This window comes from Chionomys nivalis, chromosome 7, assembly GCF_950005125.1.
Source record: "Chionomys nivalis chromosome 7, mChiNiv1.1, whole genome shotgun sequence".
Lineage (NCBI taxonomy): Eukaryota > Metazoa > Chordata > Mammalia > Rodentia > Cricetidae > Chionomys > Chionomys nivalis.
In genome coordinates this window covers 236,586-259,847 of record NC_080092.1, presented here as the reverse complement: position 1 = coordinate 259,847, position 23,262 = coordinate 236,586, and the positions used below count along the sequence as shown (strand labels likewise).

At 47.4% G+C, this 23,262-nt stretch overlaps 1 protein-coding gene across 2 annotated transcripts in view; it reads left to right on the top strand.

The window, feature by feature from the left end:
- Abcc1 (ATP binding cassette subfamily C member 1) overlaps positions 1 to 23,262 on the top strand; it is a 167,264-nt gene that overhangs the window by 132,208 nt on the left and 11,794 nt on the right. For both annotated transcript variants that reach the window (XM_057774073.1, XM_057774072.1), the window contains 9 exons: positions 1,263 to 1,338; positions 3,116 to 3,242; positions 4,983 to 5,159; positions 7,569 to 7,736; positions 9,967 to 10,150; positions 13,889 to 13,964; positions 15,384 to 15,489; positions 16,169 to 16,379; positions 17,402 to 17,712. In XM_057774073.1, the coding sequence (XP_057630056.1) occupies positions 1,263 to 1,338; positions 3,116 to 3,242; positions 4,983 to 5,159; positions 7,569 to 7,736; positions 9,967 to 10,150; positions 13,889 to 13,964; positions 15,384 to 15,489; positions 16,169 to 16,379; positions 17,402 to 17,712 (1,436 nt within the window). The remainder of the gene's footprint in view (positions 1 to 1,262; positions 1,339 to 3,115; positions 3,243 to 4,982; positions 5,160 to 7,568; positions 7,737 to 9,966; positions 10,151 to 13,888; positions 13,965 to 15,383; positions 15,490 to 16,168; positions 16,380 to 17,401; positions 17,713 to 23,262) is intronic.

Here is a 23,262-nt window from a genome sequence, read left to right as displayed (position 1 = left end):
CTCAGAGAGACTGTCCAGCTGGGAAGTGGTAACACTGGGGTTCAAACTTACACCCTCTGACTCAGAGCCCAGTAAAGAGGATTGAAGACAGTGTCTGGCCATCGATGGTGAGGTGTGTGTAGTGCCAGGAGCCTAGTGGGCGATTGCAGGATATCACTGGTGACTGCTGTCTTGTGAAGGTTATCAGTGGGTGCTTGAGGCTCACAGTTCCTGTTGAGGACAGCCTGTGGGTGCTGAGTAGTGTCCCTGACATCTCCCTACCACATATCATAGCAGTTATCCCAGTGTGACAGGCAAAATTGTCTCCAGGCGTTGCCACGTATCTCCTTGTCCCTTTTTGAGAACTATAGTCCAGGCAGGTGCTGGAACTCTGCTGCTCAGTTTTCTGCTGTCCTGAGGCTCTTTGGGTGTGGGAACACTGTGGACTCCCAAGCCAAGACAGCCATCAGAGCTCCTACAGCCAAGCTGTACACAGTTCTCTGCAAGTGCCACTGAGTCAGGACCAGTCCTGCTTCTGGGTGTCAATCACCGTGCAGCCTTGTCTGTCTGCCCCACAAAAGCTCAGGTTGGTTCTTGGAGAGGCACAGCCTACTTCCTCTTTTCTGAGGGTGCAGCTCCCACCTCTTGGGGAGCTGCAGGTAGTTTAACTAACAACCTCCTCTTACCAGGGGCTTTGTCTATGGCACTTACCCAGAAGTGTTTCTGGCAACTTTAAAGGTGGCTGTTAATTCAGGGACTTAAAAAAAAAAGACAGAAGTAAAAGGAAAACAAGGGGAGGCAAGTCAATGGAACCCTCAAGAATCCGAACCTTATAGTGTCGGCATTGTACAAGTCCTCTTTCCCCATCTTCCTGTTCCCTAGCAGGCTTCCCCTAGATTCTTTTTTCAGTTGATTGTCCCCGAAGTTGTAGAAAGATTGACCTTCTGGGAGGTGGGCAGGGTGGAATGGCTCAGGGAGGGGAGCAAAAAGCAACGCTGTCTCAGGATCCAAGAGTTGCAGGGTAAAGGCTCTAGCTTTAGACTAAATGACAGCCTAGGACCTGGAGTGTGTTGATGGGTGTGATGGTAGTTACCTTGGTGGGGAGAGGGTTCAACTCTTTTCCCCTTTCACTTCCAGTCTGAGGTCAAGGAGGGTGACCTCAAGCACTGAGTAACCAGTGAGGGGCCTCAGCCTCAGCCTCTGCAGGAGACCAGAGCAGGACACCTGCATGCGTGCCGTTGCCGTGTGGGATTCCTAACATTGTTGTTTCTGATGTTTTCTAGGTGGGGGGATGAGTAGCATCACTGTGAAGAATGGAACGTTCACATGGGCTAGGGGTGACTCTCCCACACTGAATGGGTAAGCCTGGGAGGCAGACACACTGACATTGGAGCTCTCAATGTTCCCCACCTCAGTTTACCCATCTGGAAAAGGGTTCAATTACAACTGCTTGGGCTGTTGTGAGGAACAACTCAGAAGGTTCTTGATATAGGTGTCCCTTCTGACTGTGACAGGAAGTCATGCTTCTGGGCCACAAGGGGAATTGGGATTTGGAGAATTGAGAAGGTCTCAGGGGCCGGCAGAACTCTGCAGAACTCTGCTGTTCATCTGAGTTGCTCCATGCTCAGACTTCCTGCATACCTCCTATTGGCCCAGTGACAGTGCATGGAGGCACAGGGTATTCTGGTGTCCAGGCCGGGTCCCGTTGAAGCGTTCTTGTCTTAGCAATGCCCTTATCTGTCCATAGCATACCTGCCCTGTCTCTATTCCCTGGACACCTCTTTTGTGCCTCTCATTCACTGTGACTGTGCTTGCTTAGTGATCTAATCTCCTTAAGGAATCCAAAATACAAGGCCAAGGGGACTTTTTATGAGCCATTTTTGTCCTTTGTGCCCTGAACAATTCTTTTCCGACATGGCAGTTTGCCTGCTGTATTTTATCAATCACAGAGCAGACTCTTCAGAGACAGAAACTTCCTCTCCCTTCTACTAACTACTCAGGGTGTAAGGTCCTCCTTAGGACTGACTTAAATCCTGCCTGATTCCCGTGCCTGTACTGCGCTTCCCACATCCTGGCACTCAGGGTCCCTGGTCCTTTCACCTGCCACTTTGAATCCCCAACCTTTTCTGTTTAACCTTTGCCTTCCCTTAGCTTGTAAGAATATCCTGGTCTCCCTTGGAAGAAGGGAGAAGCTGCCTCCCTGGGTGCCCTGCACAGGGTGGTCCCATGACCCTGCCCCTCAGTGCAGCACAAAAGACTCAATGGCCATGAGTGGCCTAGGGGCCGTGAGATGACTCAGTGTGCAAAGACATGAATGTGGCCCTCAACCCGTGTGACAAAAGCTTAGCAGGCTGACACCCATGTCCCCCCAGCGCTGGGGAGGCAAAAACAGGCTCAATAGCCAAGGAGAGACTCTGTCTCTAAACAGCAAGGTGGATGCACCCGAGAAACACCTGACTTGCCCTCTGACCCACTCACATGTTCGCCTGCACAAAAGAATTGAGTAGTTGATACATGTGGTCTGCTGGCTTTCAAACCATTGCCCAGGGAACAGAAGGACCTCTGCCTGGGGGCCTGGGATGCCTGTGTGCCCCACCTGAGCATGGAGGCCAGGGTGCCGAGCTGTCGGTGTCATGCATGGTGACAAGCTAGTCTAGCTGTAGAATTTATAGCTCATGTTTCTGCACTTGCTTTTAGGCAGAGCCTCACTATGTAGTCTTCACTAACTTAGAACCAGACTGGCCTCAGACTTGTAGAGATCTGCCTCCTGGGTTGTGGGAGTTCAGCCCCTTAGTGTCCTGAACCTTCTTCCAGGCTGGCCTGTCACCCTGGTATTCTGTCCTCTGGATTTTCTCAGCCAGTCCCAGGTGCCTGAGAATGAGTTCAACTGAAGGGGGTTTGTTGTTGGGAACAGTGTTGTTGACCAAGAGGTGAATGCCCTCCGTCATCTCTTGAGCGACAGCCCTTGGGCTCTGTGTTGGCCCGGCTTCATGATGCATTTACATTGGACCCCTCAGGCCATGGTCCACCTTGCCTCACAGTCTTGGAGGTCTCCAGGCACAGACTCACAGCCACCCTCAACAGCTGGAGAACATAGGGCACTGTGCCATTCAGGCTCCTCATTGTGTCCTTGCAGCATCAACTTCTCCATCCCTGAAGGAGCTCTTGTGGCCGTGGTGGGCCAGGTAGGCTGCGGGAAGTCATCTCTGTTGTCAGCCCTGCTGGCTGAGATGGACAAGGTGGAGGGACACGTGACTCTCAAGGTAGGATGGGGCCAGGCTGGGGAGAGATGGTTCGGGAGGAAGGCTCAGCCCAGTGTCGCTCACAAACTGTCCAAGGGAGCAGCCCCCCTTTCTCCATTCTCTCTGCTCCTCTAGGAAGGCAAGGTTTCAGTGACAGCCACTCCTTGCTTTGCCCCACCCAGCTCTTCGTCTAGTGTGGAGTGTGGTAGCTGCTCGGTAAACAGGCTGTGAATACCCAGATACGCTACAGAGGAGAGAGCATTTGTGGCTTCCACCTTCTGAATTTGCCTTATTTCACTTCATGTGGTGATCTCCAGCCCCAATCATTTTCCCTACTGAATACTACTCCTGTGTGTGTGTGTGTGTGTGTGTGTGTGTGTGTGGCTGGAAAGTAGAAGGGGGGCTGTTGGAGGGAGGGGCACTAGGGTGAATTTAACCAAAGTACCATGATACATCTGCCTGAAAATGTCAGGAAGAAGGGAGGGTAAAAACTCCTCCATTCTCACTTCACCCTGTAGCTTCTGTGGATGGAACCCTCTGGCTTCTTTCTCTTGAATCTTTGTGTCTTATCCTGTAAATACAGTGTAACCAGTGCTGATTGATGTGGCCAGAATAATCTCAGAACCTGGTTTACGAAACCAGTTTGAATCCTTAGTGTTAGTTGAATTCTTACTAGGGGCCTGGAGGGGAAGAGTGTGAGCTGAACTTTGAAGCGAAACATGCTGCTAAAAGAATAAGTCCCTTGAGCCCTTTCCTCAAGCACCTTGTTCCCTCTGAGATCCTTGCCTGCTGTGCAAATCAGTTCCTTACAGTGTTGCCAGCAGCCTCTGGAGAGGCCAGAGAGGAAAAACAAAACAAAAAACCAAAACATCAGCTATTTTACTTTAGCCAGCCTGTGCCAGATGTGCATCCTGGACTGGTCTGTCCCCTGCGTCCTCTTCTGGGAACTCAAGTTTGAGGATGTGGACTTAGGTCACTGTTTGCTTTCAATTCAGATCCTTTCTTTGCTAGTTCAGTGCCCTTTTAGATATAAGTGGACAATTTCTGGGTTCAGGCAAATACCTGTTGGTTATAGATGTGTCCTGTTTTTCTTCCAAGTAGTGGACAGGCAACATGAACAAGGTTGACAAAGGGAAATTGCTCGCCATGTTTGGATATTTATGTTGCATTCTGTTTCTTAATTCCTGGATTCCTACCATCCCAGGCACTGATGTTTCGAGTCCAAGAACTATTTGTTGCTAGTAATTTCAGAAAGTGTATTGAAAACATTAGTTTTCCCCATGTTTTGGAAGACATGGCCTGCAGCTGAATATCTTGTGAGGTTTACAACTGGGTGTCCTGACAATTAGGGCTCATAGGAACTGGAGTGTTAGAATAGCAATTGAATCATTTTTCTGAAATTTTAGATCCAAATTTAGGTAATTGATTTCTGTTCCCTTTAGAACCCTCTGTGGCATATCATCACCTTTTTTTGATAAAGGTGCGCATGAAATCAGCCCTTTGTGAACTGGTCCCCTTCACCTGCCTTCCTGCCTGCCCTGCTCTCACCTGAGCCGCCCATGTCCAGTCAAGCCAGCCTCTCTGTCCCTCGAAAGAACTGGATTCAATTTCTTCCTTATCTGTGATTCCCCCTGGGTCAACGCCCTTCTCTTCTTGCCCTTGCTGTGTGTTTTGGGAGACTGACTCTTTTTGCAGCCAGGTGTATGCTATTATCTTTTCATCAAGTCTGTCTGTCTTTCCTCTCCACTACCTGCCACACAGGGCTCTGTGGCCTATGTGCCCCAGCAGGCTTGGATTCAGAATGACTCTCTCCGAGAGAACATCTTGTTCGGGCATCCCCTGAAGGAACGCTACTACAAGGCAGTGTTGGAAGCCTGTGCCCTCCTCCCAGATCTGGAAATCTTGCCCAGTGGGGACCGGACAGAGATTGGTGAGAAGGTGAGTTATGGCATGGGTACAGCATGAAACTCTCAGCTGCTGCTGTGTGACAAACAGGTGCGCACTTTGTCAGTGCCTTTCACATATAGTGCTGTCCTCCACCCGTTGTCTCCGGCCTTGGGCTCTGCTCCTTTTGCCAAGCTCTGTGGGTTTGGTAAGGGTCTATCCCATCTGGCTCTTGGTGCTGTGGTCTGAGTTGAGGTGTCAACAGCCTCCCAAGTGGCATCCTTTCAAATAGTGATTCAGACTCTTAAAAATAAAAAGGTGTGCCGTGCTTTTCCCAACACAGCACAAGACACTAGAGTGACTCCCTCATTAGTCATCCAATGGACCTCGGAGGTGTGTCTGTGAGTGATGATGCAGACAGCTCTGGACTATCTGACACCCACTTCTTCACTCTGCTGCCATGATAACGTTTTTAATTTAAGTCATCTGAACAGCAACTCATTTGATCCCTGATGGACGGCTGACAAAAGGGAGGCTCAGAGAGGTTGGGGACTTGCCTGTGACTAGTCACATAGCGAAGAGACAGAGGTTCTTACGTCCCTCTTGCCAGCTGTTGCACTGTCACTTTTGAAGAGGTCCTTAGGTGTGCCTCCCAGTTCTGTGCAAGTGGTTGTCCTCTGTATGTGCTAGGACCGCAGTCACTCACAGCGACAGGGGCATCTCGGGAGAGCTGGATTTGTGTGCTCCCAGTCTCCAGCCAAGATCCATCCACCTTGTTTATTTGATGCATGATGTCTTTTACAGGTTGGAGGTGTTAACTAAACTGAGGGGTCTAAGTATTGTGTGGGATCCAAGGCAGGATTGCCAGGGTCTCCAGGACAGGCTGGGTAGGTAGGCAGCCTGCTCATCAGCCTTGCTCCATTTTATAAATGCTGAGATCTAGTACTCGGAGACGCCGGACTGTTCCATTGTGGATAACTCAGCGTGGTGTGTGGGTTCACGGGGGTCAGAGACACACGAGAGCAAACTTAGCCTCTGCAGCTGCAGCGGGCTCAGTCTCAGTGAACTGAAGCCTTACCCTTTGCTTCCCAGCATCTTTATCTTTTCCCTATATTTACACTTTAGCTAGTCGATTTCCATATCTCAAAACAAACCAAATGAAGTTTCCAAATATACAACACCAGGTGCAAATGCCTGATTCATGAGGTACCACAGTTTTCTGGGTTCCTTCGAAACCAAGTTTTGCATTGACTTTGTATCCATGGGAAACTCTCAGACAAGATTCACATAGGGCAACAAAAGGTGTCTGTAACATATAGGATGGATTAGAACTGTGTGCCTACTCCGGAGCTAGGCCAGATATGGACCAGTGGGAGTTACTTGCTAACCCTCTGGGGCCAGGCCGGCAGTAATTTCTGCCACAGTCCCCCTCCAGCTCTAGGGGCAAAGTCAGGAGGGAGTCAAGAATTGACTAGTCTTGGGTACTACATCTGCCTTCAGGTCAGTAAGCTGTGTCCAGGGGGCATTGGAAGGGACCTTTGTAGCTGGACCCATCATCCCAGCATGCAGGAAGCTGAGGCAGCAGAATCGTGAATTTGAGGCCAGCTTAGCAAGACCCCATCTGAAAATAAAATACGAAAAATGGCTAACAGTGTGGCTTAGTGGTCAAGCACTTGTCTAGTATGTGCAAAGCCCTGAGCTTCATCCCTAGCACTGCAAAGAAAAGATAGGTGTATTGGGACCAGCCTCAGCACAGGAAGACAGTGTGTCTGGGCAGGCCCAGGGCTAGCCTCTGCCTAGGAAGGGAGCATCTGTCTCTACAGGTTTGGGCAGTTTATTCAGTAGGTGTCACGTGGCCGTGGTGGTGGTTGCTGTTGTGGGCTGCTGCTGCTCAGTGCTGAATCCTGCCTCAACACTACTGGCTGGGTCTCAGCATTCTGGCTGCAGCCAACTTCTCTGTGTGGCTGCAATAGGAATAACAGCTCAGAGTGAAGCTTACCACAGACTGGCTGCTAACAGCAACAACAGTGATGTCAGCTGCAGTGCAATAGTATAACAGGTGTACAGAAAGTGGTATCTTTGCCACACCCACTGTGTCTTCTACAGATGCTTCTGTAGGCTGTCATGAACTGCCGCCACTTCCTCTTTCTCGTGGCACTGGAGACTAGATCTAGACCGTTGTGCAGCCGGGCACTTGATCTGAGCTGCATCCTCGGTGCTCTTTTTATGTTTCACTTGAGATGTTGCCTAGGTTGGTCTTGAACTTGCCATCCTCCTGCCTTAGCCTCTGAATAGCTGGGCTGATAGATCTGTGCCAGCAGACACAACTGTATGCTTCCCTTCTCTGAGCACTTGTTGGGGGTCAGCAGCTCTTCTGTCCCCACTCTTGTTTTGTATGGTTCTGGGGTCCCTTATGATTGTTCAGGGATCCCAAGATGCCCACTCTCCTCACTGTCTTCTTAGGGTGTGAACCTGTCTGGGGGCCAAAAGCAGCGTGTGAGCCTGGCCCGAGCTGTGTACTGTAACTCCGACATCTACCTCTTCGACGACCCCCTCTCGGCTGTGGATGCGCATGTTGGGAAGCACATCTTTGAGAAGGTGGTTGGTCCCATGGGCCTCCTGAAGAACAAGGTATCTCCCAGGGCCAGGACTCCAGCTAATTGGCAGTGCAGCTCTAGACAAGTCCTTGATTCTTGGGCTTGCCTTCATGCTGTGTGTGTGTGTGTGTGTGTGCTCGCGTGTGCACAATATGTATGTGTTTCAGTTAGCGTTTCTGTTGCTGTGACCAAACACCATGGCTAAAAAGTAAGTTGGGGAGGAAAAGGTTTATTTGGCTTGCGTTCAGCATCATTATTCATCACTGAAGGAAGCCAGGACAGGAGCTCAAACAGGGCAGGGAAGCAGGAGCTGATGCAGAGGCCATGTTTTACTCAGCCTGTTTGATCTCTCTTTCTCTCTCTGTTTCTCTGTCTCTGTCTCTCTCTCTCTCAATTTTTTCGAGATAGGGTTTCTCTGTGTAACAGCTCTAATTGTCCTGGAACTTGCTTTGTAGAACTGACTGGACTTGAACTTACAGAGATCTGACTGCCTGTACCTCCCTAGTGTTGGAATTAAAGGCGTGCACCAGCATTGCCTGGCCAACCTGCTTTCTTACAGAACCCGGTGCCAGCCCCAGGGTGGTACCACCCACCATGGTCTGGGCCCTCCACAATTGGTCATAATTAAGAAAACATCTTACAGCTGGATCTCATGGAAGCATTTCCTCAACTGAGGCTCCTTCCTTTCTGATGACTCTAGCTTGTGTCAAGTTGACACACAAACCAGTATGTACTGGTGCACCATGTGTGTATGCAGGTAGAGATCAGAAGTCAACCATGGGTGTCCTTACTCAGGCACCTTTTTCTTTAAGAAAAGGTCTCTTCCTAAGACAAGGTCTCTTCCTGAACCTAGAGCTCACCGATTAAACTATGCTGCCCCAAAAGATCCTCCTGTCTCTGCTTGCCTGGTAACAGAACTACAGGGGTCTGCCACCATGTCTGCCTTTTTCACATGGATTCTGGGGATCAAATTCAGGTCCTTGTGTGGCAAGCACTTTATGAACTAACCATCTGCCAGCTCCCCATAGCAGGTATCTTACCAGGTCTTTATAGGATGAGTTATTGGCCTCACTTGAATTCATTGCCTCATTGGTTAAGGACCTTTCTTCCTTATGAGACCACACAGACCTCCAGTAAGGCTGGCATTCCTTCCCTGTGGCAAGCAGGACTGAGGCTGAGGGTGGAGCTTGGAGCAGGAAGGTGACTCAGCCAGCCTTAGCCAGAGAGGATACAGAGGCTGTAATCCTGGGTTTTGGTTTTGTTTTGATTTTTTTTTTTTTTTTTTTAGAATGATGGAGAAACATACTGGTTCTTCCTAATTATAAAGTAGCAATGTGTGTAGGAAGGAATGCTGAGGTTTGAGGAAAAACAGCAAAACCAAAGCAGATATTCCTACCCTTTCCCTTAGAGATGGTATGCTGTGCATATCAACTTCTAAAGAATGGCAGTTGCCACCTGGCTCTTGAGGAAGAGACTATCATCTGTTGACAGTCTGTACACGTTTTTTGTTCACATGCCAGCACAGGCAGAACTGCGCAGCATAGACAGGTTTTGTGGTGGGTTTGTTTGAGTGGAAAGATAGTGAAAGTTACTGTGCAAAACACAAACATCAGAGTCAGGCATGGTGGAGTACACCTGTTAGCTCAGCACTGGGGAGGCTGAGACTAGAGGGTTGGAATAACCTGGCCTACATAGACAAGGGCTGGAGTTGTAGCCCAGTGGTAGAGTGCCTGCTTCAAGTGCACAGGATTTGAATTTAGTTCTTAGCACTGCAGACACAGTGGAACTGTCAAATGCAGATTTGTGTGGTTACCTCACAGTTCCTTTATCTACACTCGTGAGTGGTGTTTGCCTCCCTCTTAGGGTTTTCTATTCAAATGGTTCTTCCCAACTCTCTGAATTACCCTTCTCTTCACACTGCCCCCTCCAGCACTGGTTCTAGCCTGTGGTTCATTTTGCCTCCTTCTCTGGAGTCCAAGAAGGGCTCTGCTGGCTTTGTCCCCTGCTGCTTCTGCTTGACACAGGGTGCGCCCTCCAGAGAAAGAGAGACAGAGAGACAGTGAGAGGGAGGGAGGGAGGAAGGGAGAGAGGGAGAGAGAGAGAGGAGAGAGATATTGTGTATGTGTGGTGTGTGTGTCCCCCCAAAACCATTGGACCTGAGCAATGCCACCGGGTCCCAAGATCCAAGCTACCTCTAGTGTCTACAGGGCTGTGACAGTTTCCTTCATGGTGCTGATGGGGTCAGGTCTCTGCTTTGCTCATAGACACGGATCCTGGTCACCCATGGCATCAGCTCCCTGCCCCAAGTGGATGTCATCATTGTTATGAGTGGCGGCAAGATATCAGAGATGGGTTCCTACCAGGAGCTGCTAGACCGGGATGGGGCCTTCGCCGAGTTCCTGCGCACCTATGCCAGTGCTGAGCAGGACCTGGCCTCAGAGGATGACAGTAAGGACGGCAGGGGGGACTTTCAGGAACTGACTCTGATCATCATAGCTGCTTATGGGAGGGTTTATCTGTGCCCTGGGGGTGCAGTTCATGGGAGTATTGGGCGACAGGCACATTGGGCTTCGGGAGACCAACAAATGGATAAAGCTGCTTAGCCTTGCAGGTCAGGTAGAAAAGGTCCTCAGCATTTGACACCCAGGTACACAGGGTTGGGCTTTGGCTTTGTGAACTCAAGATTAGTTTCTGTCCTTCCTGTAAAGTACTTTCTCCTCTGGACTTTAGGCTCCTCAATGGCTAAAATGGGGACAATAATAATTATAGTTTTCTCTGTTCCTAGGGGCCTGAGTACCAGTGACAGCCATGATGTAGCCCAGAAAAGCATGAGGCTCATAGAGTGTGAACACGCATAGTGGCCATGTTCCTCAGAACTTTGTGGCTCAGGGCCCCTCTGTAAGACCCTCCTAGCTGTGTCTCTATCCCTGCCACCTCCAAAGAGCAATGCAGGGCCAGCCTGGCATGTGCTGGTGATTAGTGTGGTCTTGGGTATGTGGGACATCCTGGATGCTTAATAACTGTAGCTGTATTGTCCCCTACACATGACACCGCAGACCTGACTGTTATAGCACCCCACCTGCTGTCCTGGGCCTGTGCTGTTGGCACAAGGCTTATGTGCCAGTTGAATCTGCCCCTGCAGACTTGGTTGCTGGGGGACTTAGGAAGCAGGTGCTAGACTTCAGCAGCCTCAGTGACTAGCAAATTGGGGACCATCTGCAGCCTTCTCAGGTAGCCTTTTAATCTATTAATCACACAGGCTCTCAGAGGACCTTCTCTCTGGTTAGCTGCATCTGGGGAGCAGTGGCCGCAGTTGACAAAGATGATGCCAGCTAATACCTGCTCTACAGCCCACAGGGACACCCCTATGAACTGGACACCCTGCTTTGGTTACAGCTATTGTAAAATGTCTGAAACTTGTTTGACAATCCCCCATCTATCTCTCTGGGACATGCATGCTATTCTATACATCCCAGATAGATCTTTGGAACATGGCCCTCAGATGGAGCTGTAGGGCCACTCCCATTGCACAGTTTCCCAGGGGTAAAACTCTCATCAGAGCCAATGAATGGGGAGCTTGCAGGTGGTAGCCTGCAGTCCTAAGGGCTGACCTGAGACCTTGGTGTCACTAAGAAAAATGTTTCTGCTGTCCATTTACCTGGCCATTTGAGCATTTATGGAGCACCTACTGTATGTGAAGTGCTTATGCTTTCTCAGGTCCTGTCTTAGTTAGGGTTTCTATTGCTATGATGAGACACCATGACCTTCAGCATTGCTGGTCATCACTGAAGGAAGTCAGGACAGGAACCCAGACAGGGCAGGCTCTCAGAGACAGGAGCGGATGCAGAGGCTGTGGAGGGGAGCTGCTTCCTACCTTGCTTTCCCTGACTTGCTCAGCCCACCTTCTTAAAGTGCCGAGGACCAGCAGCCCAGGGATGGCACCACCCACCATGGGCTGGGGCCTCCCCGCTTTCTCACTAACTGAGAAAATGCTTTACAGCTAGATCTTACTGAAGCATCTTCTCAACTGAGGCTCGCTCCTCTGATGACTCCAACTTGTGTCAAGTTGACCCCAAAACCACCCAGTGCAGGCCCATACTACACTCCTTCCCCTGAAAGCAATTTCTGTGTCAGAGCTTTGAGTCTGGAAGTTGGCTGTAGAGTGTGGGGCTGTGCTGTGCTCAGGTCCCTCTCTTCACATTCACATCCTTCACCCCTCCTTCACCCACAGGGTTCCTCTTGCAAAGTGCTGGGGCTCCAGGCATGCACCGCCATGCGTGGTTCACAGTCAGCTCTTTGTAAAGGAAACAGTAAAGTGGAGGTTGGGCCACCTGATTGCAGGGTGACTCACCTCAGACATTGTCACAGTCTGAGGCTGGGGGTGAGGGCTTCACATGGAACTTAGGGGGGAGAGGAGGACCATACACAGTTCAGGTTTGGGGACAAGATAATATGAAAATCCCTCTCCTAGTGAACCTTAAACTGTAGAGGTAGAAGACAGATTTATGCAGTCAGGATTCAGCATAGGCTCTGGCAGCCTCTCCGAGGGGCTGATAGACATGGGGAGGAGCCAACCCAGAGACTATCTAGGCATGTGCAGAGGCCTCAGGACCAGGCTATTGAGGACAGATCAGGTTAGGCAAGGGAATCGGAGTAAGAGATAGGAAGTGAGGCAGTGAGCTGCTCATCCTTCAAGGAGGGCCTTGAAGGAGTAGTTTTGAATTTTAGTCTAAATTTAGTGGGGAACTCTATTATCATTCATTTTTGTTTTAAGTGTATGTGTATATGTGAGCTTGTGTGTAAATATGAGTGCGCTGTGCAGAAGGAGACCAGAAGAGGGAGTCAGGTCCTCTGGACCTGGAGTTAAAGACAGTCGTGAGCCACCGTGTGGGTGCTGAGAATCAAACCCAGTCAGTCAGTGCTCTTAACCACTGAGCCACCTCTCCTGGCCAAGCAGGGAAACCCTCAAATCCCTGAATGTCAGAGCAGAGAAGTCTGGTCTAAGGACACAAGCGGCAACAGCAAGGCGACTCACATCTGGTCTCTCACGTGGGAGGAGTGAGGCCCTCACCATTAGGATGTCACGGACGTTGAGACAGGGTCTCGCTATGCAGTCCTGGATGGCTTGGAACTCTCTGTGTAGATTAGGTAGGCCTTGAACTCAAAAAAGATTCATTTTCTTGGTGCTGGGATTAACGACATGTTCTACCATGCACACCATATCATAATAGTTTTTAATAAATGTTATATTAAGGTGTTAAGTGTGGTAATGCACACCTGTAATCTCAGCACTTGGGAGGCTCAGGCAGGTGGATCACTGGGAGTTTGAGACAAAAAATCAAAAACCTTTATTTGGCGATAATTCAAATACGAACCATATTGGTTCGTTGGTTTGTGTCAACTGGTATTTGTTAATGTACTGTAGCCACCATAATTAACTTTAGGACATTCTTGTCTCCTCAAAGGAAACCCCAGACCCATTCACAAGCCCACATACACACTGCCAGATTTTCCTTTTTTTTTTTTTTTTTTTTTTTGCCAGAGTCCCTCGATAGCTGCTCCTGTATTCCTTCTCTGTGGACTAGTCCACTCTGAACTATCTATGTCTGCAATACATGGTATTTTCTGGCTTCTTTGAGTTTTGTATTCTCAAGGCTTGTTCGCACTGAAGCCACACCTCCTTCCATGACTGCATAATTCTTCATTGTACTACAGTGTATTATAGACTTATAGTTTACTCATTCATGGGCCTGGGGACAGGTTGCTTCTGCTTGTTGGCTGTTAATTTTCATTCTGCTCTCTAGTGGTCTGAAAGAAAAACTATAGTACTAATCCCAGCAGCTGGGTGTGAATTTCATGTTAAACAACTCCCCCTACTGGGTGCTTAGAGTCTAGCACACTTGGCCCTGTCTCCCCTCCTTACCTTGGTTCCAACATCTCTCCAAGACTTCCTTTTACCCATTTTCCCTGGGTAAATGGTAAGTGGCTCCTGGTGACATTTACCCCTGTACCTCCCTGAGGGACTGAGCTGTGGATGGAGCTTGCGTCAATGTGGTTCTGTCTTCTCAAGCTCCCTGGCAGCCAAAGTCACTGTTGTCTACTCTGGAAGTGACTGGGTTCCTGGTCTTTTGTTTGGCCATACCCAGCTCTTGATGCCACATTCTCCTCTCTTCCTGTCTTTGCCAGGTGTCAGTGGTTCAGGGAAGGAGTCAAAGCCAGTGGAGAATGGGATGCTGGTGCCAGTGGGGAAACACCCTCAGAGGTAAGCACGGGAGGGTGTCTGACCCTGCATTGCTCCTGGCCCTGTAGTTCTGCCTGTGGGAACTCAGAAGAGACAGGTAGCACCTCCACTCCATCCACCACAGTCTCAAGGATTTGTGAGCCACCATGTGGTTGCTGGGAATTGAACTTAGGACCTTTGGAAAAACAGGCAATGCTCTTAACCTCTGAGCCATCTCTCCAGCCCCCTCAGTCTCAAGGATTTGGAAGACGTGCGCGTCCTGCCTGGTCTCCATCCTTCAAGAACCTTCTCAGGAAGGAGCTAGCACTGACCTATAATTCACATAGGCCTGCCTTTCATTTGTTTGTTCCTACTTCTGAACCTATGTCTTTCCTTGGGTACCTGGAATGGGGCCTGGCATGTTGGGCTTTGTGAGTCAGTATATGATCACGGACAGTCACACTGGTCTGGGAGCTGGACACATTGTTGGCCTGAAGTCTACTGGTTTTCAATTCAATTCACTGCTGGCCTGCTCCCATCTCACAGCAAGCAGATGGAGACTCACCAGCTGGGCAGCTCTAGAGATGCCCAGCTCAGATTTGAACCAGTGCTCTTTACTCTTTGGGGTCCTGCCACCCAACTCAAATAAATACAGAGGATTATTCTTTCTTAAGAATGCTCAGCCTTATCTTGTTTCTAGCCAGCTTTTCTTAAATGATCTCATCTACCTTTTGTGTCTAGGCTTTACCTTTCTCTATTTCTGTATATCTTTTATTTCTCTCTTATTCCGTGTCTAGGTGGGGGTCTCGGTGACTGGCATCCTGGCATCCTCCTTTCCTCCTTTAACGTTCTCCGATCTTCCCAGATTTCTTATATTTATTATTTATTCTCTCTGCCTGCTAGCTCTGCCTATTCTTTCTCCTGCCCAACTATTGTCTGTTTAGCTCTTTGTTATACCAGTCAGGTGGTTAGACAGGCAAAGTAACATAGCTTCACAGAGTTAAACAAACGTTCCACAGCATAAAAAATGTAGCACATCTTCAATTCATATTCCACAACAGCAGGCTTGTGAATCCCAGGCTGGCCTTGGACTGAACAGATAACTAAGGATAAACTTGAATGCCTGATCCTCATGTTTGTACTTCTTTGATGCTGGGATTACAGGTGTGTGCTTAGTTAGGTGGAACCCAGAGCTTCATTCTACCAACTGAGCTACACCTCCACTCCCAGATCATTTCTTTACATGAGAGATTGTTCCCTCACACCTTCTGCCCATTGCTCTTCATCCATATCTCAGTAGTCCCCATTCCTGACATCTCTTTCCATGGAAACACATTCTTCTGGGGAGTGCCACAGGGGCCCAAGTGTTTGTGTGTGTTCATGTGTGTGCTGGCACTCCCCAAGGCTTTGGCATCCTACCCTCCCTGACAACAGGCATCTCAGTGGTTCTTCTTCCCACAGTGGGGATGCTGGTCAGCAGCACAGCAGCACAGCTGAACTGCAGAAAGCTGGAGTCAAGGAGGAGACATGGAAGCTGATGGAAGCAGACAAGGCACAGACAGGGCAGGTGAGTGAAGCACAGTGCAGAGTGCTTTGCTTGACATATGGGAATATGTGTATTTATTAGATGGCAAGTCTGCCAGGGCTCTATCTTTAGTTTCTATGCCAAAACCAGAGAGGTTAAGTGACTTTTGCTGGAGTTTGGATCTGAGCTGCTGACTCCATGTTTGTACTCTAGTCTCTGCCTGTTCTCATTACTGCTTGGCCATGAGCAACCTGGAGTATTGAATGGGACCTCCCAGGCTACAGCCATGCCTGGCTGCAACCATTTCTCCATCTTCTCATCACTTCCCCAAATGTGTTGAGCTCCCTCATATATCAGAGCCTTACACCTGTGGGTCACCCCCTCCCCTTCCTGGTTTCCATTCGTAGCTGGTAAACTCTTCAATATCACTTCCTCAGGGAGAACCTCCCCTGGTACCTACCCACCTGGGCACTTGAATGGCGTTCTGTGCCTCTTACGACTCTTTTCTATTTATATCTTTCTATCGGTAATGATGGAGCATTAGCCTGTTCGAGTGCTTGCTGGAAGCTCTTGTGGGAGGCAGGAAGTCTGGCTTTGCTACTCCTGCCTGACATCATTAACGGGGCAGCAGGGTATCAAGGGTCTAGACCCAGGAGGGTGGGCTGGGCTTAAGAGTCACACAGGAGCTGCTAACCTCATGCTGGCACTCTACGGGTCCTAGGTGCAGCTGTCAGTGTACTGGGACTACATGAAGGCCATTGGCCTCTTCATCTCCTTCTTGAGTATCTTCCTCTTCCTATGCAACCATGTGTCTGCACTGGCCTCCAATTATTGGCTGAGCCTCTGGACAGATGACCACCCTACTATCAATGGGACTCAGGAGCACAGGACGTACCGACTGAGTGTCTATGGGGCCTTGGGCATCTTACAAGGTATGGCTGTGCTTACTTCATGTGTCCTTTCCTAACTGAGACCCCAAGACCTCATGGAATTTACAACCACTAACTGAGCCAGACGTACATGGACAAAATCTGCCACATGGTGAACTCTGAATGCTTGCTGAATTCATGCCCACCCCTTCCCCGCCCCAGTCAGCTCAAGGAGCTGATTGCTGACTGAGTTGGCATCAAATGAAGCAGCCTAGCTCTGGAGTTCACTCTGAAGCTGTGCTAGGCAGTTTGTGGTCTAGATATGATCTAGATGCTCATAAAACTGCTTTGTACACACATGCCCTTTCTGTGTCCCTGTTGCACTCATGTGGGTGGTTAAGTGAGTCTTTTTTTGTGTGAGAGCTTTCCTGCATCCAGGCATGCTGCCAGGAAGGCACTTAATACTGGTTGTGGTTTTGAGTGTCACTGTCCCTATTATACAGGTGAGGTGACTCACATTGATTGACATGAGAGGCCCCCAGCTGAATAGGGTTGGCAGCGCCAACTTCAGTTTGCCTTCCCCTGTTCTTGGTGAATGAGCCTCAGATAGAAGTCCCCAAAAGAAATCTGTGACCCAGGGGATGTTTGGAGGAGCCACAGATGTCTCCTGGCCTCTGAGGTGGTTTTGGAACAAGCCGTCAGATGATCATGTGTGGATGCCTTGAGTTTCTCCATGTATAGCCTATTTCTGCCTGCCATAGAGCCAGAGACTGCAGCAGCCTTCATATTAGATTTTAGAGAGAGCAAAGAACAGAGAAGATGTTTCCTTGGGTTCACACAGAATCAATATCTGCTACAAGAGCTATGCTGTCTGGCACAGTAGCCTGCAGTCATGGGAGGTGATTTGAATTTTAGTTCATTGAAGTTAAAAGAAAATTCATTTCTTCAGAAACTCAATCACAGTGTGTAGTACACAGTGAGGGCTGGTTTCTGAGGGCAGCCATCACTGAGTTGCTGAGAGACCTAGTGCCGGCCAGCAGACCACACTTCTGTATCTTACACTCACATCTCTGTTGCTATCCTAGGTGTCTCAGTATTTGGCTACTCCATGGCTGTGTCCATTGGGGGCATCTTTGCTTCCCGTCATCTACACCTGGACCTGCTACGTAATGTCCTGCGCTCACCCATGAGCTTCTTTGAGCGCACACCCAGTGGGAACCTAGTAAACCGTTTTTCCAAGGAGCTGGACACAGTGGACTCCATGATCCCACAGGTCATCAAGATGTTCATGGGCTCGCTCTTCAGCGTCCTTGGAGCTGTCATTATCATCCTGCTGGCCACACCCATCGCCGCTGTCGTCATCCCACCCTTGGGCCTTGTCTACTTCTTTGTGCAGGTGAACCACAGATGCTCCCTTGTGTGCCATATCCCAGGAGGGATGGTGGGAATGTGAACACAGCACTCGGCTCTGTTGTGAATAACCAAGAGGGCTGCTTTGTTTGCAGGAGACAAATGCACATTCTTATCCGTTTGACTCTTTGGAGCTCTAATTAGGGGAAAGCTCGCAGCTGTGCAGTCAGTTGTTAATAGACTGAAGAACAGAATTCTACAGTGGAGTCGTGAAAAACAGCAGCCTCATCAGGGTGAATGCTGATGCATATATAGCACATTAGGAGACAGCTCATTTCGAGACTGGTTTGGCCCTATGGGTCAGGCGGCACCCCAGGCTGTTACTGCTGCTGCTAACACCCCTTTTTGTTTAGTTCTGCTTTGCTGTCTTTACAGAAGTCTTCAATCTTTAAGTTAGTCTCATGGTCCAAAATGCTCGCCAAAGTTTCCACTTTCATGTCTATCATATTTATAGTTCAGACACAGATTATTAAGAGAACAGAAGAGAGAACATATGGCCTTTGGATCAGAAGTACTCGTTTAAATCATCTGGTCCTCAAGATGAGTTGTGTGGCCGCTATTTGCAAGGAAGGACTGGGCACATTGAGTTTTGCAGAACCAGTTTCCTCGGAGAGGGGCAGCTGTTGTGGTTCATGCCTTGTCCCACTTGTAGAAGCACCTTTTCTTTGCACATGTGTACTTACTTGGGCAGTTTCTGCCTACATCACAGTTTAAGGTGACAGGTGCGACAGTAGAGAGACTCAGAGAGGAAGCATTTTTCTCAGGTGGCAGAGCCAAGAGGGGGACCCCAGGGCTGTGTGGTTTGTGCTTAGTCATTCATTTGTAAGGTTGGCTGCTGAGATTGTTGCGGGGGTTGGGGGGGTAATGGCAATGTAAACTAACACCTGGTGGCACCTGCTGTCGTCCCACCACTCAGGGAACTCAGACAGGAGTGTGTAATGTTATAATCAGGGACTCTTCTGTTTTCCAGCTGCCCAGGTCCGAATAATCACACAAAACCTACGTTAATTACAACACTGGCTGAAGGCTTAGGCGTATTTCTACCTAGCTCTTATATCTTAAATTAATACATTTCTATTAATCTATGTATTGTCATGAGGCTATGGCTTACTGGAAAGGTTCTGGTATCCTTCAGTGTCTGCCTAAATCTCCCTTCTTTCTCCCTGCATTCATTTTAGTTTTTTCACAAAGCTCTATTCTGCTCTGCCATAGACCAAAGCAGCTTCTTTATTTATTATTATTATTATTGTTATTATTATTATTTTATTACTTAAAAAATACCAATCCAAATTCCCACTCCTTCCCCTCCTCCCACTCCCCTCCTACTCCCTCCACAGGCCCTCCCACCCCACTCCCCTCCAGTCTTAAGAGAGGGCCATGCACCCCGCCCTGTGGAAAGTCTGAGGCCCTCCCTACTACATCTAGGTTGAGCAAGGCTTACATCCAAAGAGAATAGGATCCCAAGAAGCCAGTACAAGCCATAGAGACAAATCCCAGTGTCACTGTCAGTGGCCCCTCAGTCTGCCCCAACTGTCAACCCCCTTCAGAGTTGACTCCCAGTCCAGTTGGAGTTGGTGAACTACCATTAGCTCAGGTAAACTGTCTCAGTGGATGAACCCGTCATGGTCTTGAATTCCTTGCTCATACTCTCACTCCTTCCACTCGTCAACTGGATTTTGGGAGCTCACTCTAGTGCTCTGATGTGGGTCATTGCCTCTGTTTCCATCTGTTGTTGGACAAAGGTTCTATGGTGATAGTTAAGATAATCATCAGTCTGACTACAGGGTAAGGTCAGTTCAGATACCCTCTCCTCTATTGCTTAGGGTCTTAGCTGGGGTCATCCCTGTGGGTTCTTGGGAATTTTTCTAGAGCCAGGTTTCTTACTACCTCCCTATAATAGCTCCTTCAATCAAGATATCTCTTTCCTTGCTCTTGTATCTGTCCTTCCTCTATCTTGACCATCCCATTCCCTCAGGTTCTCCTCCACCTCCCCTTTTCCCATTCCTTCTACCTCCTGCCCCCCTACTCCCAAATTTTTGTTTGATTCTAATTTCCAGGTGGGTCTATATATGTTTTCCTTTGGGTTCACCTTATTACTTAGCTTCTCTAGAATCTTGAACTGTAGGCTTGTTGCCCTTTGTTTATGTCTATTATCCACTTATGAATGAGTACATACCATATTCGTTTTTTTGGATCTGGGTTACCTCACTCAGGCTAGTGTTTTCTAATTCCATCCATTTACAATCAAAATTCAAGATGTCTTTCATGGTTGAGTCTTTGTGCGGTTTTGGTATCAGGTAACTGTAGCTTCATAAAAAGAGTTTGGCAATGAGCCTTCTGTTTCTATTATGTGGAACACTTTGAGGAGTATAGGTATTAGCTCTTCTTGAAAGTTTTTGTAGAACTCTGCACTAAAACCATCTGGCCCTGGACTTTTTTTGATTGGGAGGTTTTTGATTACAGCGTCTATCTCCTCGTGGCTTATAGGTCTATTTAAATTGTTCACCTGGTCTTGATTTAATTTTGTGGAGTAGTAAGACCTAATGATTCTCTGAATTTCCCGTGTCTATTGTTATGTCCCCTTTTCATTTCTGATGTTGTTAATATGGTTGTTCTATCTTTGCCTTTTGATTAGTTTGGATAAGGGTTTTCCAATCTTGTTGATTTTTCTCAAAGAACTGGCTCATTGTTTCATTGATTCTTTGTATGGTTTTCTATGTTTCTATTTTGTTGATTTCAGCCCTCAATTGATTATTTCCTGTCTTCTACTCCTCATAGGTGGGTCTGCTGCTTTTTTTTTTTTTTTTTTCCTAGAGCTTTCAGGCATGCTGTTAAGTCTCTAATGTGAACTTTCTCTGTTTTCTTTATGTGGGCACTTAGTGCTATGAACTTTCCTCTTAGCACTGCTTTCATAGTGCCCCATAGGTTTGGATATGTTGTGCCTTTATTTTCATTGAATTCAAGGAAGGTTTTAGTTTATTTCTTTATTTCTTCCTTGAGCCAGGGGTGGTTCAGTAGTTGACTGTTCAATTTCCATGAGTTTGTAGGCTTTCCAGGGGTGGAATTGTTGTTAAATTCTGACTTTACTCCATGGTGATCCGATAAGACACAGGTGTTTACTCCAATTTTTTTGTATCTGTGGATGTTTGCTTTGTTACCGATTATGTGATCAATTTTCGAGAAGGTTCCATGAGGTGCTGAGAAGAAGGTATATTATTTTTGTTTGGGTGGAATGTTCTATAGATGTCTGTTAAGATCATTTGGTTCATTACATCTGTTAGTTCTCTTATTTCTCTGTTAAGTTTCTGTCTGGTTGACCTGTCCATTGGTGAGAGAGGAGTGTTGAGATCTCCTACTATTTGTGTGTGGGGTTTGATGTGTGATTTCAGTTTTAGTAATGTTTCTTGTACATATGTGGGTACTCTTGTATTAGGGGCATAGATATTCAGGATTGAGACTCCATCTTGATGAATTGTTCCTGTTACGAGTATAAAGTTTCCTTCTCCATCTCTTCTGATTTATTTCAGTTTGAAATAAATTTTGTTAGATATTAAGGTAGCCACCCCCGCTTGTTTCTTAGGTCCATTTGATTGGAAAACCTTTTTCCTAACCCTTTACTCTGAGGAAGTGTCTGTCTTTGAGGTTGAGGTGTGTTTCTTGTAAACAGCAGAATGTTGGATCCTGTTTTTATATCTATTCTCTTAGCCTGTGTCTTTTTATAGGTGAATTAAGTCCATTGATATTAAGCGATATTAATGAGCAGTCGTTGTTAACTCCGATTATCTTTCGGGAGTAGTGTTTGTATGTTTCCCTTTGGGTTATACTGGTGGGGGGTTATCAGATGTCTGTGTTATTGTGGGTGTAGTTAGCTTCCTTGGGTTGAGGTTTTTCTGTCTAATACTTTCTGTAAGGCTAGGTTTGTGGATATGTATTGTTTAAATCTGTTTTTGTCATTGAATATCTTGTTTTCTCCATCAATGGTAAATGAAAGCTTTACTGGGTATAGCAATCTGGGCTTGCATCCATGGTCTCTTAGTGTCTGCAGCACATCTATCCAGGACCTTCTGGCTTTCATGGTTTTCATTGAGAAGTCACATGTAATTCTGTTAGGTTTACCTTTATATGTTTCTTGACCTTTTTCCTTTGCAGCTCTTAATATTCTTTCTTTGTTCTGTATGTTTTGTGTTTTGATTATTATATGATGAGGGAATTTTTTTTTTGATCCTGTCTGTTTGGTGTTCTGTAGGCTTCTTGTTCCTTCATTGGGTTTTTTTTTTTTCCATAGGTTGGGAAAGTTTTCTTCTATAATTTTGTTGAGTATATTTTCTGTGCCTTTGAGCTGGAGTTCTTATTTTTCATCTACCCCTATTATTCTTAGGTTTGGTCTTTTCATGGTATCCCAGATTTCCTGAATATTTTGTGTTAAGAATTTGTTGTATTTAGTATTTTCTTTGACCAATGAGTCTATTTCCTCAATAGTATCTTCAGTGTTTGAGTTCTTTCTTCTATCTCTTGTATTCTGTTGGTTATACTTGTCTCTGTAGTTCCTGTTCATTTACCCAGATTTTCCAAATCCAGAATTCCCTCGGTTTGTGTTTTCTTTATTGCCTCTATTTCAGTGTTCAAATCTTGAACTGTTTCCTTCACCTGTTTGATTGCTTTTTCTTGGTTTTCTTGGTTTTCTTTGAGGGATTTATTAATTTCTTCCAGCTTTCTGTTTGTCTTCTCCTCTATTTCTTTAAGGGAGTTTTTCACTTCCTCTTTAACGGTCTCCATCATTTTCATAAAGTTATATTTAAAGTCGTTTTCTTCTACATCTTCTGTGTTAGGATGATCAAGTCTTCCTGTTATGTGTCTGCTGGGTTCTGGTGTTACCATGTTGTTTTTTAGGATGTTGGAGGAATTCTTACATTGGTGCCTACCCATTTTTTCCTTCAAATGAGGCCAGCAGTCTCTTGGTTTCTTGGTCCAATTCTTGCTGTGTCTGTCTCTTAGGTCCACTCAGTATTGGCACAGGTTGTGTTTGCCAGGGTTCCATGGAGCTTGCAGGGAAAGGCAGGTTGGGGGTGGGGTGGATTGAGGGCTAGTAGGGAAGTTCCCTGCTGGCAGCTCTTCTGTCTTCCAAGTATGGATGCAGGATATATGGCAGGGTTCCAGGAAGCTTGCACAGAACTGCAGGTTGGGGGCAGGGTGGATTGAAGGCTAGCAGGCAAGCACCCTTCTGGCAGCTGGAAATATCGAGGGATGTCCTATGTCTCCCAAGTTTGGGCACAGGATGTGTGGCAGGGTTCCAGGGAGCTCGCAGGGAACCAAGCAGCTTCTTTATAAAACAATGATAATAAAGCATATTCACAGCATACAGAGGAGAGTCCCACATCAGAAAGTTCAAAGCTACATAGCAAACCTTGTCTCAAAATCAAAACAAAAAAGTAAAAATACCAAATTGTGGATTCTTGTCACATAGAGTCTGGGGACCTTGGTATTGCTGTCTCATACCTGGACCCCATCACACTTCAGGTCATTGACATTACCATAA